Source organism: Siphateles boraxobius, unplaced genomic scaffold (assembly GCF_051911475.1).
Source record: "Siphateles boraxobius isolate OS27281-9 unplaced genomic scaffold, OSU_SipBor_1 19, whole genome shotgun sequence".
Taxonomy (NCBI): Eukaryota; Metazoa; Chordata; class Actinopteri; order Cypriniformes; family Leuciscidae; genus Siphateles; species Siphateles boraxobius.
The window spans coordinates 17,294,028-17,310,812 of record NW_027508799.1 but is presented as its reverse complement, the minus strand read 5'-3'; the positions used below and the strand labels follow the sequence as shown (position 1 = coordinate 17,310,812).

General features: G+C 37.3%; 1 protein-coding gene across 1 annotated transcript; it reads left to right on the top strand.

The window, feature by feature from the left end:
• The first annotated feature begins 1,139 nt into the window (after window positions 1–1,139).
• Window positions 1,140–15,828, top strand: itih5 (inter-alpha-trypsin inhibitor heavy chain 5). Its single transcript, XM_077233970.1, has 14 exons — window positions 1,140–1,635; window positions 1,720–1,764; window positions 3,059–3,222; window positions 3,661–3,771; window positions 4,309–4,568; window positions 4,803–4,972; window positions 6,169–6,285; window positions 6,535–6,706; window positions 7,285–7,597; window positions 10,423–11,045; window positions 11,193–11,243; window positions 12,106–12,222; window positions 13,331–13,708; window positions 14,855–15,828. The coding sequence occupies exons 1-14, from the start codon at window positions 1,510–1,512 to the stop codon at window positions 15,160–15,162; spliced, it is 2,955 nt and encodes a 984-aa protein (XP_077090085.1). The 5' UTR covers window positions 1,140–1,509; the 3' UTR covers window positions 15,163–15,828.
• The last annotated feature ends 957 nt before the right edge of the window (window positions 15,829–16,785 follow it).

Sequence of the window (16,785 nt, the reverse complement as noted above, 5' to 3'; positions counted from 1 at the left end):
ATATAGGCTACACTATTCATTTTAATTGTGTAATACATTCGGAAAGTTGATTTTAACTTTATAAGCCATTATCCTGTGGTCTCACGTTTGAATAGCTTTGGTGTCCTTTACTCTTGGTGTCCTTTACAAGAAAAGCTTTGGTGTCCTTTACAAGAAAAGGCTGAGGTCACTGAGTCAGCGTATAGTTTTTCAGTCTTAGCTCCATATATATACAGTACTTGTTGAGAAGAAAGACATTTTCATTATCCATTTAGCAAACAGCCCTTACCCTTAACTTGACAGAACTCACTTGACTTTGAACATTGGCAATGAAGCTTAGGAATGCCAACGTTAAAGCGATTTTATTATTATGATGATCAAATCTTTTCGAACTGTTATCGAATCGAATTATTTTTATCGTATGAAATACCACCAAATGAGTAAAACATGATCAATTATACATTCATTCAAATATGCAAGCTTATATAATATTTTGAGGCACTAAGCCTACCTAAATCCTACAAAGAGAAAGATAATTTTTTGTAAAAGTAATTTAGTAGTGATTCCCTTATGCTCTCTTCGGGTCATTTTGACCCGCAATTCATTGTCTTTTCATTTTTAAAAACTGACTGTTCATCGGAGTGGTCCAATACCAAAGGGCTTTTGTCGCACTTAAACTTGGAATACACACCGAGGAGTTTATGTGGGTGTAATAAAAATAGAAACACATCCTTCCCTCGCGGGTCAATTTTACCCCCATAGGAATAAATGGGAAATATTTATAAACTTGTCAAAAATATATTTAAAAAATCTGGCACAATTTAGAACAAACACACACACACACACACACACACACACACACACACACACACACACACACACACACACACACACACACACGAATGAAAACATGAGACTATAGAACCCCCCCCCCCCCCCCCCCCCCAAAAAAAAAATCAATCAGTCACAATGCAGACTGCACACAGAAATGAAGTGTTTAGATTTTAACACATTTACAATGCAGAATTGCACATTTTCAATATATGCTCCATGTAGCTATAAAGCCATCTAATGGCAAGTCATGAAACATCATGTTATATTTTTTTTTTTCCACAAGAGGTCGGGAGAGACACCCAATGTGAAACTTTTTGATCTGTTTCACAAATGTTTGCATGTAACCTAATCCTGTTGGATAGCCTACCCAACGACCAATGTGGAACTGCAAAATTTAAAGTGCATTCAAATTATTGAGACCCTTGCCAGCTCTTTTACCCAGTTTAGAGGCTATATTGCTCAATGTGCCCAGAAGAGCCTTAAAACTATAGCATAGAGGCCAATCTCATGTTTGACAGACAAGTGAGTGAGAATGTCGCAAGGGTCTAGACACCAAAAACACTGGAGCTCCCTCCCAAACACTTCAATACACTTTCTTCGGATGGGTGGGTCGCAGTAACCGCCCCGATCACACTCCAGGACCACTGAGGAGCACACTCGACCCACTCCAGACACCAGCCAGTGCAGGAGAATAAGATGCTGCTCATAGTCCTCGTCTTGTATTTGTGTCCGGTTTTTCAGTCCAAAACTGAGGATACTGAATTTTCAGAGGATGTTAACTTTGAAGAAGAATACATGACTTCTGACATGCATTCAAATGCTGTATGATGTTTTTTTCTTGCATTTCATATATGAAAATATCGTCGGTCATATCTAGGATCTGACCAGTCTTATGTTTGTCTTCAGGCTCCTCTCAGAATCCCGCGGCAGGTGAAAATGCTACTCTCTAAGGTAAATGCGCGCGACACCTGTTTTTAAGGCTTTGTGAGAATGTTAAACAGTGATTTTGCTTTAGGAAATATTGAATTTACGTCTGCCTTTAAGTTTAATATAGTATAGGCACTGGCAGCCACTCTCAATAAACGCGCTATTTGTTTGCTCTTCAGCGGCTGGCCTTGTTGTAACACTAATCTCAACGTCTGTAACTTTGCAGTTTTCATTCCCTATCTGTTTCAGACTTTGATATTGTACTCCCATATTTGTCTGTTATGATGTTGATAGGTTAGACATCTACAACTTAGACAATCTGTATGGTGAATGGTGTCATCTTCATAAGTATGTTGTTACAAAATACAACCGGAGTGAAATGTAACAGGTGGTGAAGCTGTAGCATTGAAAAACATGGACAGTTTCATTTATTAAAAAACAGAAAATACAATATAATCACTCTAACAATTGTGTGGGCCTGCCCTATACATTGTCCCATTCTGTTCAATCTTTCCATTATGCACATTGAAAGTGTTACAAATCCTACGCATGCACTCTAAAAAAAATGTTGGGTTGTCTTAACCCATGTGTGAGTCAAATTTGGACAAAACCCAACCTTTGTGTTAAAATTTTAAATAACATTTTTAAACCTAACGGTTAGGTTTGTCCATATTTGACCCAAACATGGGTTGAAACAACCTAGCATTTGTTTAGAGCGTGATATTACTATTTTTACATGTAGGTAGGCTAAATAAAAAGTTTACATACCATATAGGCCTATCAAATTAAACAAAAGGGTGATTCGGATGATACCAGATCTGTCTTTTAACATTCATGATGATAAAAAAATAAATCAGTGCACATTGTTAATTTTTTTTATTGGGGGAAGTTGTTACATGAGTTTTTAAATGTTATAAATGTCTACAAATGAAATAATTACAATATCTGTTGGCCCAAACAATGATTTAATGTTATGCATCTTACCTTTTAGGCTACATCTTGCTGTTTTGTCAATTCTTTGACCGATGTTTTAACTTGGCTGAAAAGTCTAAACTGTTCAATGAAAGATTATATTGTGATAACTTGTGTGATTAAATGCTTCACTGTTTTCTGAACCACAGTTTACTTCCATTTTATCAACAATAATTGGTATTTTGGCTGAAACTATATGGGACATGTTTTTTAAGAACATAACCCAACAATTATTTGGTAATCAGCCCAAATCTCTTGCTACATCACTCATGTTTTCAGAGCACCTTTTCTAAATATTCATCTGGCTATATTTTAATGATGCTCATAACTTGCTGTCATCTGCCAGGAAACTAAACCTCACATTCAGGAGCTGTCGGTCCAGACCACCATCATTTCCCGCTATGCCTTCACTGCGGTGTCCTGTAGCATGCTTAACAGACACTCGGCTGCCACTAAAGGCGTCTTTCAGTTCCACATACCCACTGCTGCATACATCTCCAACTTTACCATGTAAGTGTGGAAACACATATGTCATTGGAAAATACCACAAATATTTGATTTCTAGTAACTGAAATGTCTCTTGTGGATCACTCAAAGAAGACGGCACCACTATGTGTGTCCCTATTCTGGTTTGATCTGACATTATTTCAAAAATTGCTTTGGCCATAAAAATTATTCTTGATTATGACCCTGAGAATGACTTTGGTTATCTAGAACAGTCTATCCACTTTATGGATAATACACTAAATTTTGCTATTGGAACTGGGCTTTTCATTGGTGGTCATTGACCCCAGTCTCCAAAAAAAGTCCAGAGAGGTTATTGAAGGGCCTGAGAGAGTTTAGACTATGATTAACCACAAGAAAGATTTATATGCCTCTTGCCGCAACTTCTTGTTCCATGGCACTAATAAAAATTATATTTTCATGCTGTTGGTATGGTGGCAAAAGGATTGTGGGAGGACGAGTCTTTCCCAGCCAGGTGAAGGCAAAGGAGAAGAAGATGAAGAAGGAAGAAGGAGAAAACAATGGGAAAAAAAACAAGGACACACCAGAGCAGAGGTGAAGATAGCATGCAAACTTCAAATGTCTGTGCTAATAAACTGGATGTGTTGTGATTCAGCTAGTTAAAAACATGCCTGGTGTTTAACTAACCTTGGGCTGCGTTTCCCAAAATCATTGTAAGCCTAAGTTGATCGTAGAGACCAATGGTGGCAATTGTTCTACGATCAACGAAACGCAGCCCTACTCAGCAAGATTCTCTTTAAACTGTGGCTCTGCTATGAAAACAACAGTTGTACTAAAAAAAGTAAAGTGACCATAGAAGATGATAAATACTTGCTATTGCACCCCTTGTGGCAAGCCTGAGAATGCAGTGTACTTTCAATGCGTTATTAATCGTTCAATATGTACAAAAAGTGGTGCAATGTTTTGAACCTGCTATTATATAAATTCTTACATGTGTATTTCACTTGCTTGTGAGTGAATGAGAAAGATATATTCCCCCAAAAATGGTAATGTGGTTTGGCAAACCTCGTGATGATTCCTTTGGCAAGAAGTTCACATTTCCAGAGTAATGTTTTCCTCTCTCCCTGTTAGTGAGGGTGAGATGGAGTTGTTTCGAATGGAGGTCAATATTCCTGGACGCAACCGTGCTGTGTTCTTCCTGATCTACGAAGAGCTGCTGCAGAGACGATTGGGCCGCTACGAGCATGTGACCAGTGTTAGGCCAATGCAATTGGTCAGCAGACTCAGCGTGGGCATTACTATTGTAGAGCACTCCCGTATCACTTATCTTGAAGTCTTACCCCTACGAAATGGCAAAACTCCATCTTCCAATGGCATTGGGAAACCAAATGGTAAACAGCTGCATCCAATTTGATTCTTGAGTTTGTATTTAGATGTGCTGTCACTGGTATGGATTAAAATATTTGACAACATTGCAAAATTTAGCCTCAAGAACTGCAAGATAGATGGCACAAGTTCCAGTTTTTGCACTTTTCAGCATTAAAGCTTTAATAAATATTTTGTGACAGGTTGTTGATGTAAAATAGTGCATGATTTACCATTGTTTACATCTTGTTCTGCCCCAGGTAAAGTAGGACCACCAGTATCCACTTTAGTCAAGCAAAATGAATCAATTTGCAAGATCAGCTTCACTCCCAACATCGCCCAGCAAGCTAAAATTGCCACCAATGGCATGCTGGGAGAATTTGTGGTGCACTTTGATGTAGAGAGAGAAAATGGCATCGGCGATATACAGGTACACTTACACACAATATTTCTATATTATTAACAGATATTTACTCCCAGTTCCACAGAAAGGCATTACTTAAATTAGAAATAGTATATATTTTCTTTTTACCTATAGATAACCTGCAGTGCATAAACTTATTATGCTGTACATTCAGGTGGATTAAAATAAAATAATATAAAACAAAAAATATTAAATGTAATATTTACATATATTATAAATGTTATATATTATGTAATTTATATTATATTATATTAATATATGTATAATAATAAACATTACAAAAAATATACACTCACCAGCTTTGGTTGGACCCCTTTTTGCCTTCAGAACTACCTTGATTCTTCATGGCATAGATTGAACAAGGTGCTGGAAACATTCCTCAAGGATTTTGGTCCATATGGACATGATAGCATCACGCAGTTGCCGTTAGACGACAACGATGTACTAAAAACTGGAACGTTTTTCCTTTGCATTTCGCATACAGACGACAATGTTGTCAAAATGAGCCCCGTTCACACGGATCCGTGAAAACGTTTAAAACGCTGTATTACTCATGCCAGGCCAGTAGTTGGCGATGTCACTTTGTAAAGAAAAATGACGCATCTATAGACTAAACGCGTCACCATTTTCACAACTTTGCGTTTTTGTAGTTTACACAGGAAATTTAAAACCTTTAAATTTAGAGTTGTTTTTTCAGGCCCCCAAAACGATGTTGTCATGTAAATGAACAGCCAAAACTCCAACCAAAGTTTTCCGTTCTTAGTTAAAAATGGTGTTGCCTAAACATTGAGTTGCTGCCATGTGATTGGCTGATGAGGTATTTGCATTAACCAGCAGTTGAACAAGTTAACCTAATAAGTTGCCAGCGAGTGTACTTTTATTGTATAATTTATTGTCTTTATCCATGCATTGTCAGTGATTTCCATTAGTATTTTAGTACAATATTTTAAGTATTTTTTTTGCCTTCGTTTTCATTTTATTTTGTTATGCCTTTTCTTCTCTCCCAAAATGTTTTAATTCAGAAGTCACTAAAAACTTGAAACTCCTCCTGTTCACTGAGCTCATTGCTTGCTTGTCTACACACACACACACACACACACACACACACACACACACACACACACACACACACACACACACAAACACACACACACACACATTACAAAGATCGAAATCCTGTAAAAGTATCTGCTCTCTTTTAGGTGCTAGATGGACATTTTGTGCACTATTTTGCTCCCAGAGACCTGCCTGTCGTGCCAAAGAATGTTGTATTTGTGATTGATACCAGCGCCTCCATGGTTGGAACCAAAATCAGACAGGTAACATACTCTGTCGTCGACACAGATTGAAGCAATCAGTTCTCCACTGAGAAGAATTTATATTCAGCATTTCAGTTTTCAGAGTTGTAGTGTGCCGTTCCCTCAAAGAGGGAATGATATTGTGCCACTTTTTTTTTCTTTCCCCCAGCTGGTTCTTGTGATCTCATAGTTGGACACACAGATACACACACCCATCTCATACAAAAAAGGCAGAGTTCAACAGTTCTCTTTTTAATATCTCTCACGCAGACCAAAGAAGCTCTGTTCACGATCCTACGCGAGTTGCGGCCCAACGATCACTTCAATTTTGTCACTTTTTCCAATCGCATCCGTGTATGGCAGCCGGGCAAACTGGTGCCTGTCACACCCAACAATATACGTGATGCCAAGAAGTTCATCTACATGATCTCACCCACTGGAGGTAGAAAATCTTACACACTCCTAAACACTCCCTGTTACACATTTAAATCTAACATTAATCTAATTTAAATAATTTAAAGGAACAGACCACCTAAAAAATCTGACATCATCATTATGTTGTTTTTAACTAAAAAAAAAAAATCTATTAAAAACTTAAACTAAAGTCAAATGTTGATATGAATATGTTTAAGTTGAAATACTTTTTTTTGAAATCTTGATGTAATTTATGTGTTTTGTTTCAGTAGACCCTTTGTCTAAGGCTATATTTGATATAGGCTATGTTGAACTACATTTCCCATGTTTCCTATCCCTGTAGCCTTAGCCATGTTAACAAAGGTGTCTGGCACTATGCAATCAGGAGAGGTGTTTGACAAGGGCTTTTTTATATGGCCACATTCACTCTGTTTGTATGCCTGAAGAAGGTCGTAAGACTGAAAGCTTGCTAATAAATTGATCTTGCACAGTGTTTGAGTGTGCGGCTGCTGTATTTTAACAATTTTCTAAGTTGAAATACTAAAATAACTAAAACTTACAAATAAATTAAAGGTAAAACTTTCTCTTTTATTTAAAACTCCTCAGGCACTGACATCAACAGTGGAATTCAGACAGGCTCGGCATTGCTCAGTGACTACTTGTCCAGCAAAGAAGAGTCCCATCACAACAGCGTGTCACTCATCATCTTCCTGACCGATGGGCGGCCCACAGTGGGCATAGTTCAGAGTCCAACCATCATTGGCAACACCAAAGCAGCAGTGCAGGAGAAGTTCTGCCTCTTCACTATTGGGATGGGTGATGATGTGGACTACAGGCTCCTGGAGAGGATGTCCCTGGAGAACTGTGGAACCATGAGGAGAATCCGAGAGGACGCAGACGCCAGCGTCATGCTCAAAGGGTGAGGAACATCTGGTCACCATTAACAACATATTTTTGTGCGTTTGTGAACTAATCTAATTAAAGCGTAAGTTCAGGCAAAAATACAAATGTTGTCATCATTTACTCACCCTCATGTTGTTCTAAACCCATAAGACTTTCTTCTGAGGAAAAAAAATGGCATGTCAGGATCAGCTGTGACACACAACAATTGATTCCACCCATGACATCAAACGTGGCACACCCTATTTGAATACATACGCAAGCGCAAATGAGATTTGAGAAATAAATAAAAATCATGTAAAATAAACCCCACCCCGGATCAGGATCCAGATTTATTTTGTGATAATGACCAGCTGACTTTACATCATCCCTTACTTTGCAGTAGCTAACATGAACAAACAATCAACAAAACCTTTACAACATTTATAAATCTTACTACATTAATGCACATTTTAATTGGTTTAACTTATTATAAGTTAATGGATTATGAATGAACATGATTAAACAATGAACAATATATTTCATTAACATTATTAACATAGAAGATTTATAAATGCTGGAAACTCTTTTGTTAATTCCTAATGCATTAACTGTTGGTAAAAATTAAACCTTATGTTAAAGTGTTAATAATAGATGATCTGATTAAAGCCTAAAGGAATCTTACAATCTTTGCTATGCACAAGGCAATACAATGGTACATAGTTCAACACAATGGTGCCAGTAATGCTAACAAAATAAAACAAAACAAAAGTTGTTTTCTTTTTTTTTTTTACTTGAGCAAGTAAATAGCCACCCTAGAAACCATCTAGCAACACTGTATCAATCTCTCAGAAAAAAACAAAAAAACTCAAAACAACTTTAAAATTATCACTCGCCAAGCGCCAAATGCGAGTAAATTATTATATATTATTACAAGCGTTGGCGTGTATATGAACGGTGTCAATCGCCAACTGGCCGGTAATATTTTTATGAATTCTAGCAATTCAGTGTTGTAAGAACATGAACAAACATGAATAACGTGTGGGTAGTTGACGGGCCAGCGCTACATTATTATGAAAGTTTAAGCCTTTGAAATATTTTAGCGCAAGAAGACGCAAAAGGGAACGAAAAGGGAAAAGGGTAAAAGGGAACTCAATTCGTTACTCGATGAGTGGGACATTTTCTGTGTGAAAACATCCGAACGCGTGCCCAGAAGTCTGTCTCAGACAGTGCGAATACTGAATTGAACTCTTTCACGTCTTCTTGCGCTTGAAAATGCCCGTATTGGCAAGTATCCTCGTAAGCATAGTCAGTTATGTCTTAAAGGGATAGTTCACTCAAAATTACATTAATCATTAATTACTCAACCTCATGTTATTTCAAAAATAGAAGAAAAAATTACAGTTTACCACTTTATTTACAAAATATTAATCTCCGACGGGCATTCACACAATGTCTGCTCTGGCGTCAACACAACGCGCATCCGTCGTGGTGCTTTCGTGAATGTGTGTAGGAGATTAATATTTTGTAAATAAAGTGGTAAATTGTGTGTTTTGTTTTGCAAACAAAGTACTTGCTTCGTTTCATGAAATTGAGGTTAAACCCCTGGAGTCACATGGATTATTTAATGATGTCTTTACTAGCTTTCTGGGGCTTGAAAGTGGTAGTTGTGTAGACTGACAAGGCTGGGACAGTGAGCTCTCAGATTTCATTAAAAAGATCTTCATTTGTGTGCCGAAGATGAACGAAGGTCTTACGGGTTTGGAGCGACATGAGGGTGAGAAATTAATGACAGAATTTGCATTTAATTTTGAGTGAACTAACTCTTTAAGTGAACAAACAGTTGAGAGAGAAAACACATGTGTATCAGTATATTGGATCCATACATTAGGTCTTAAAGTGACAGCAGCCTAATATAAGCCTGCTGCCGTCTGTCCATATTGTTAATTAAATAACTAAAGACAAAGAAAAAACACTCACTGCTCTTGACTGAACTTTTGTAACTTAATAAAGATTAAAGGTGCAATGTGTAAAAATTTAGGTGCAACCGCAGCACAAAACTCATCATCCGTCCGCCATCCATCCGCACCAACGTTTTTGACCAATTTTCCCGCCCGCAATTCACTGATACAAGGCGCTGCTGATGACAGCCGCGAGACTAGAAACCACCCGCCACCCGCCCGTATTTAAATAAAATATATTTTTTCGTCACGTCATCCGCCCGATCCGCGGTTTATCCGCGGAGTCCGCGGCTATAACCGCCAACCGCGCATCTCTAGTGAGCAGTGGGCTGAGCCCTTAGTGCAACTCGCAACCGAACCGCTAGATGTCGCTAAAAATCACACACTGCACCTTTAATCTATGTTTAGTTTACACAGTGTTATTTTACATTGGATTACTTTATTAAATTTCTGTACCTGAAAATTGTGTATTTTCATCGGTATCTAAGATTTTGTTGTCATAACTGCCTGTTTTTGCAAAAACAGTTTCATGGCTGGGAAAAAATATATATGGTAGCATTGGCCGGTACATTTTCTTAAGTCACTGGCCATTGGCAGATTTAGCAAAAAGTTAGTTTTAGGCCCTGCTTGCAACCGTTAATATTATGGGGCAAGTATGTTATGTGGTGACAATTTTGTGACAAAAAGCCCCACTTAAAGTGCAGGATAAAGGTCAAAAGTTACATGAGATGCCGTGTCAAATCTTTACACAAGGCTTAACAATGGGCCCCACTCTAAAAGCTTAACAAGTTTAACGTAAAGAATACGTGACTTATTAACCCACAATCTGAAGCAACACTATGGCATTTTTGACCCTATTATTCCTTTCCTCCTCTCCTTTCTTTCATCTACCAACTCTCTATAGCTTCTACGATGAGATTGGCACTCCGCTGTTATCCGACATCCGGGTGGAATACTCCGAGGATGCTGTGGAATACATCACCCAGAACCTTTTCACAAACTACTTCAACGGCTCTGAGCTCGTTGTGGCCGGAAAACTGACCAATCGCAGCGCAGACTCGCTGCACGTTCAGGTGACCGCCAGCAACAGCGAGAAGAGCATCGTGCTGGAGAAAGACGTGTCACTACACGAGCGAGAACAGGAAACCGAACGGCGGCTAGCGGAAGCAGAGGCGGGTCCGAACGCGGAGGGTTATGTGGAGCGACTGTGGGGATATCTGAGTGTTAAAGACGGGCTAAAAGGACGACTGCGAAGCCAGACGAGCGGAGAGCGGGAAAACTACACGCAACATGCTACAAATCTTTCGTTAACGTATCATTTCCTCACGCCGCTCACGCAAATGATAGTGGAGAAACCACAAGTGCTGGCCGATGGAACTTTAGCACAGACAGAGCCAGAGGCCACAGAGGCTCCGCCCCCTCCTGAGTCATCCAATCAGCTGTCAGAAGATGACAACAGTCTAACACCCCATAGCCTGCACAGAAATGAACCGCCCAAGCAGATTTCTGCAGTCGCCAAAGCAACAAGTGTGTATTTAAATTGGACATCAAGCAAAACATTTTTTTTAGACCAGATTTACGGTCATTATGATTGTCATTACACAATCGGCCTTGAAAATATTAAGGTGACTCAAACAATCCATGACGATTTCCCTGTTTTCCATTTATCTCCAGGTGGCGTCAGCAAACCTGCCAAAAAGTCTGTCACCTTATCCAAAACATCCGGTATTTCTCCATTTTTCTACATCTGCTTTGCATTTCAGTGTGAATGTGTGTGAGTGTAGTTGAAAGTCTGTTCACATGGACCGTGCGGCTTGTAATTTGTTGTGTTCAGGTAAAGTGGCATCATCAAAGCGCATTTAATTGCTACTGAGAGTTGTGTACGGGCTCTAATTCACATGCCTGTGTTTGAGGGGCTGATGGAAAAAAATGCAGTACTTCAACAAACCCCTAAGTATTAAACTTCATGGTGTAACTCGTTCTTCACTCTTTGTACTATGAATACATGCATTTATAAGATGAGTAAAACTGCCCTCCATTCCAGTTCAATCTGAAAGCTTTGAAAAGCCACTTTTCTGTTGGCATGATTTGTGATCTCATATAAAATGTCGCATACCTAAATGAGAGAATTCTCAGGGGTTGTTTGGGTTGCTTGCATAATTTGATTTATTTTCATGCAACACAATTCCAATTCAATTATTGGGGGTAGGGGGGATCATATATTTATACAATGTTCTACAAATGGTCCTTATTCAAGTCAAAATGTTTTCTGTCTCCTACATGGTGAAGGTGATTTCACCAAATGCAACATTGTCCTGGATAAACACCTTTGTTGACCCTGGAACAGCATTTCAATAACCAATCAAATTTGAGGGACAAGTTTACTGTTTATATCAAGATAAGGGTTAGAACCAGGGTTTGGTGCTTCTACATCATTCCTCTCTGATTTTAGGGATAACTTATGGGTAGGGTTTAGATTAGGGATAGGACAAAATTTTCAGACAGGGATGTTGATATGTTGATCCAAGATTATGTCTTACTTGACAAAATCACGGTTACGCTCCAATATCATCTTATCTGTCTTTAGCTGATGGTGACCCTCATTTTGTGGTAGAGATTCCTCAAAGTAAACTGACTGTGTGTTTCAACATTAATGGGGAGCCAGGACACATCCTGCGACTGGTGACTGACCATAAACACTCAGGTAAACAACAAAACTATACTAAGAGTTGTGTTGTTTTTTTTAAGTATTGCAAGTATTTGTTTAAGTGATCTTTGCATTATTGCCAAATTTTGGCCAAATAAAGATTCAATATTTAATACCTATAGTTATAATTTAAAAAAAATGTATAAACTGCAGATTTAATATTATAAATGTAATTTATATTTTATAAGTATAATTTTATTAATATGAAATAATTGTAGTTATTATTTTTATTTATATGTAATAATTATAGTTATTGTTTAAAAATGGTGTAACCCATACATGCATACGAATAGATACAAATAAAAATATTTTTATAAAATTGGCTTGGGTAAAAATAATAATAATAATAACAATTAATAATAATATTAACAATTAATAATTTTCTTTGGCAATAACAATGGTTATAACATTGTTATTACAATAACAATGCCCATTTTAATTATTTAATTTTGCTTAATAACTTCAGTGGGCCATATATTACTGTGATTTGATTTGTTCATGTTGCTTGTGTTAGATTTAAACAAAAATCTATAAATCTGCATTTTGGCCGTTCATTTGCACGACAATGGCTTTTGGGGCCTTATTCGTTCGGGTCACATGACGGCGTTCTATTTGGTAGTGACGTAGGTGGCATCAATGAATAAGCAAACCTTTGAAAGTGGGTTTAAAAATGCACGTTTTTGAAAAAATACAATTATGGTCTCCGAGTAAAATACAAAAATGAGAATTTGTGAAAATGGGGACGTCATGCGCATGTGTAATACGTGTTCAATCTATATGCGCGTAGTGTTTAATTACAAAGTGACATCGCCAACTACTGACTTGGAGTGAATACTATAGCGTTTTTAGTCGTTTACATGGATCTGTGTGAACAGGGATCGTTCGACAACATTGTCGTCTGTATGCGAAAAAGACAAACGTTTTTTTATTACATCACCGTCATGTAAACGTAGGCTACCCTTTAAACATCTATTATTTTATCAATTATTGCTCATTAACTATTTAGCCTTCTTCACTCACCAAAGCCAATGTTTTTATATTTAGTGCTTATAAAGTTTTCCTTTGGATGCTTACCATAAAAAAGTACATATTTTGTCTCCAATAGGCGTGACTGTGAACGGTGCGCTGATTGGTGCTCCAGCACCAGCCGGAAGTCATAAAGAACAGAGGACATATTTCAACAGCATAACTATAGTAGCCAATAAGCCGAGGCGCTCCTACATTGAGGTGACCCCACAAAAGGTCATACTGGACGACCGTGACCGGATGATCCTTCCAACCAGCTCCAGCATTTCAGTTGAAACCACCAACCTGGCTGTGGTCCTTATTGCTAACACAAACCTGACTGTAACCATCCAAGGAAATATCCAATTTGTCATCTTATTCCACCATTACAAAAATCCAGCGCCCTATCAGCGAGATCACCTGGGATTTTACATCGCTAACAGCAAAGGATTGAGCAAGGAAACACACGGGCTGTTAGGTAAGCACGCATACACATTGTTAAACTTAGTGAGCTATCTTTCTGCCTAGGCAAGGTGGTTAACTGGTGTCTCAGCCTGGCCATGCTGTTATACTGCTTTTACAGGGGGTTTTAGGACTTGTCAACTGATCAGACTAGTTAGCTCAATCAGCTAAACGCCAACTTGTTAATTTGGGAAAACTAGCTAAAACAGTTAAGACCAGCATAACGGAGACTCGATTCACTGTGTAGTTTTCAGTGGCCTTGGAGCTGGAAGTATTTTTCCCATTGGGATTTTAAATTTGCAGTGCTTCATGGGAGTGGGAGAGCGCTTAAGTGTTATTTTGCCTTGATTCACTAATTGTCGAAGATTTCTTTGCAGGGTCATGGGCAATTCCGCTGTTATATGACTATTTAAAACAAATTATTTACAATAATGCAGGCTGATTGCTTCAACAAAAGCCTATGCCATCAATTAACCTCGTAGTCTTTAAGTCTTAAAAAAAATCCATTTCTCTATGGAGAAAATTGATGGGATTTTTACTTCTGTTGCACTATTGATTCCATTAAAGCTTGATGTTAGCGTGTTGCTAAGCTAACATTGTGATACTCTAAAGACATAGTAAACCAAATAAAATAGTCATTTAGAATGAGTCAATCTTTTTTGTTGCTACTTTTTAGTACTGAATGTAAAAATAAAAGTATATTTATGTCACATTTCTCTCACTTTGTCGGCCATCTTGGATTAACTTTCTCGTTGAGTTTGAAGTAGTGAATTCTGGTTTGGTTTTCTACACAAAGGATACATGTGTTGCTGCCTTAAGGTGCACTCACATTTACCGTTGCTCAGCAAAATCTTGTGGCCGAAATCCAGGAAACCTTGCGTTCAGAAGTTTTGCGTGAGGGTGAAAAACGTCCCTACGCAGATTTCGCTATGTTCAAGTTGGTAATGTGGTTCAAAGCTACTTGGCTTAAAAGTAACTTCTGTGTGAGCTGAGTTTCAAACATTGCTACACTATTGATGATGGACTTTGTTTGCCTGCGAAACTTTCTCGCTGACATATTGCTAATGTGACTAGGATTTGTGTCACTAGGTTTTGGAACAGAGATGCAAATGCAAAGAGATTGTATACATACTAAAAGAGAGAAATATTTCTGTACTTACAGGCCAGTTCCTGTATGAAGAGATTGGATTGACACTGCTTTCTGGAAATTTCAGCATGGCCGGAGAAAACATCACACGGGAAACACTAGGGGAAAATATCACTCTACACAATTACCCCGCACTAAAGGTGAAGGACCGTACTGTCGCCGTCATAAAGAAGAGCAGACGAATCTACTCTGGAAAGCAGACCGTAGACTGCTGGTTTGCCAAAAACAATGCGGCCAAACTGATCGATGGACAATACGCCGATTATGTTGTGTCACATCTGTTTGACGTAGGAGACTGGGTTAATGGAACCAACACACACTGAGACACACACTCACACACACACACACACACAGAGAGAGAGAGAGATAATATGATTTATATATGACTGGAAAATACTTACACAAACACTTTAAAAACCACCAGAAAGATCCAAAAGCAGTATTTTAAGTACATGATTTATATTCAGTGATGCGTGGACATATGACTTCAATATTTGTATTGTAGTCATCTACAACTATATACTGTATATTTCTAGTTAATATAATAAGACTGTTTTTGGAACTTAATTTTGTACTAACAAATTAAATGTTAGCAATAGACTGTCTTCTTTTAGGTAAAGATCTAGGTTGCAGAAGTGAGAATCTCCAGAAACTGATTTTTACTGACAAGAAAAAAACTACCTCTGAGATTATGAAATATGTTTCTAATTTTAACGTCATATAACAAAGCATTTTATTGTTGAATTCTCTTTGAAGTACTACACTACCCATAATCCCTAAAATTAGATCCACCAATCAGAGACAACACTGTTATAAAAGCGGTAATCATAGCAACAGAACTCAATAGCAACTGTCCAGTGCACAGACAGACGATGGATGGATGGATGGATGGATACGTTTTTTATTTGTTTGTTTTTGGCTACTAAATTTGCTTTGGTGAAATAAAAATGTGTCATCAGTTAAAGAAATAAAGTAACTTTATTTAAAAATACTCATTATTTGGGATGCACTACATATTGGTACCATACTGGTTATCGGCTAATATTAGTGATTTGAAATTAAGTAAAGTAACATTAAAAAATAAAATAGTCATTGTTAGAGATGCACAACACACTGGTACCAAATCAGCCAAAACTATTATCATTTAATTTTTTTATCTAGCATGTCTGCAGATAGTTGTCCAACATCAATTAGTACGATAAAATAATTTTTAACAATACACTGTAAAAAGTGATCAGTTGACTTGATTAAAAAAAAGAAAAGAAAAACGAAACCCGTGGTCTTAAAATTAAGTAAATAAACTTCATGCGTAATTGAAAAAATAAGTTATGTGAACTTGACTATTCCACTTAACTTAATTTCCCATGAAGTTTTTCATAATTTTAAGGCAATGGGTTTCCTAAAAAAAAAATTAAGTTAAGTGAACTGATCATTTTTTACAGTGTACCCTTAATTATTATTATTTAAATATTATTATTTTTATAAGCTGAACTTTAATATCTGTCATTTATCAGTTATTGGCCATATCAAATTAACAATTGACTTATCATATAGGTCAGAATTACTTTTTGTCTTTTGATTTACTGATGTTATAAAAAAAAAAGAGTACATTCTTATTAATGAAAAATAAATTAAAGTATCAATATCAATAATACATTCTTAAAACAATTGTTTTAATTCCTCTCTCTCTCTCTCTCTCTCTCTCTCTCTCTCTCTCTCTCTCTCTATACACACACACACAAACAAATCAGTTAAAACTGGGGCTGGATTTTGTAGTGATGGTTATGATATTAACCAACTAGTGGTAAAAGCATGCATGTACAGTATTTTGTTGAGAATAGATTATTGACTAGATTATTGAGAATTCTCTGGAAAAGACATTATGGCTAGAAAAGCAACAATATTGGTCACTCCGTTTCATTAAAAGGTAATTTTCTAGATTCAAT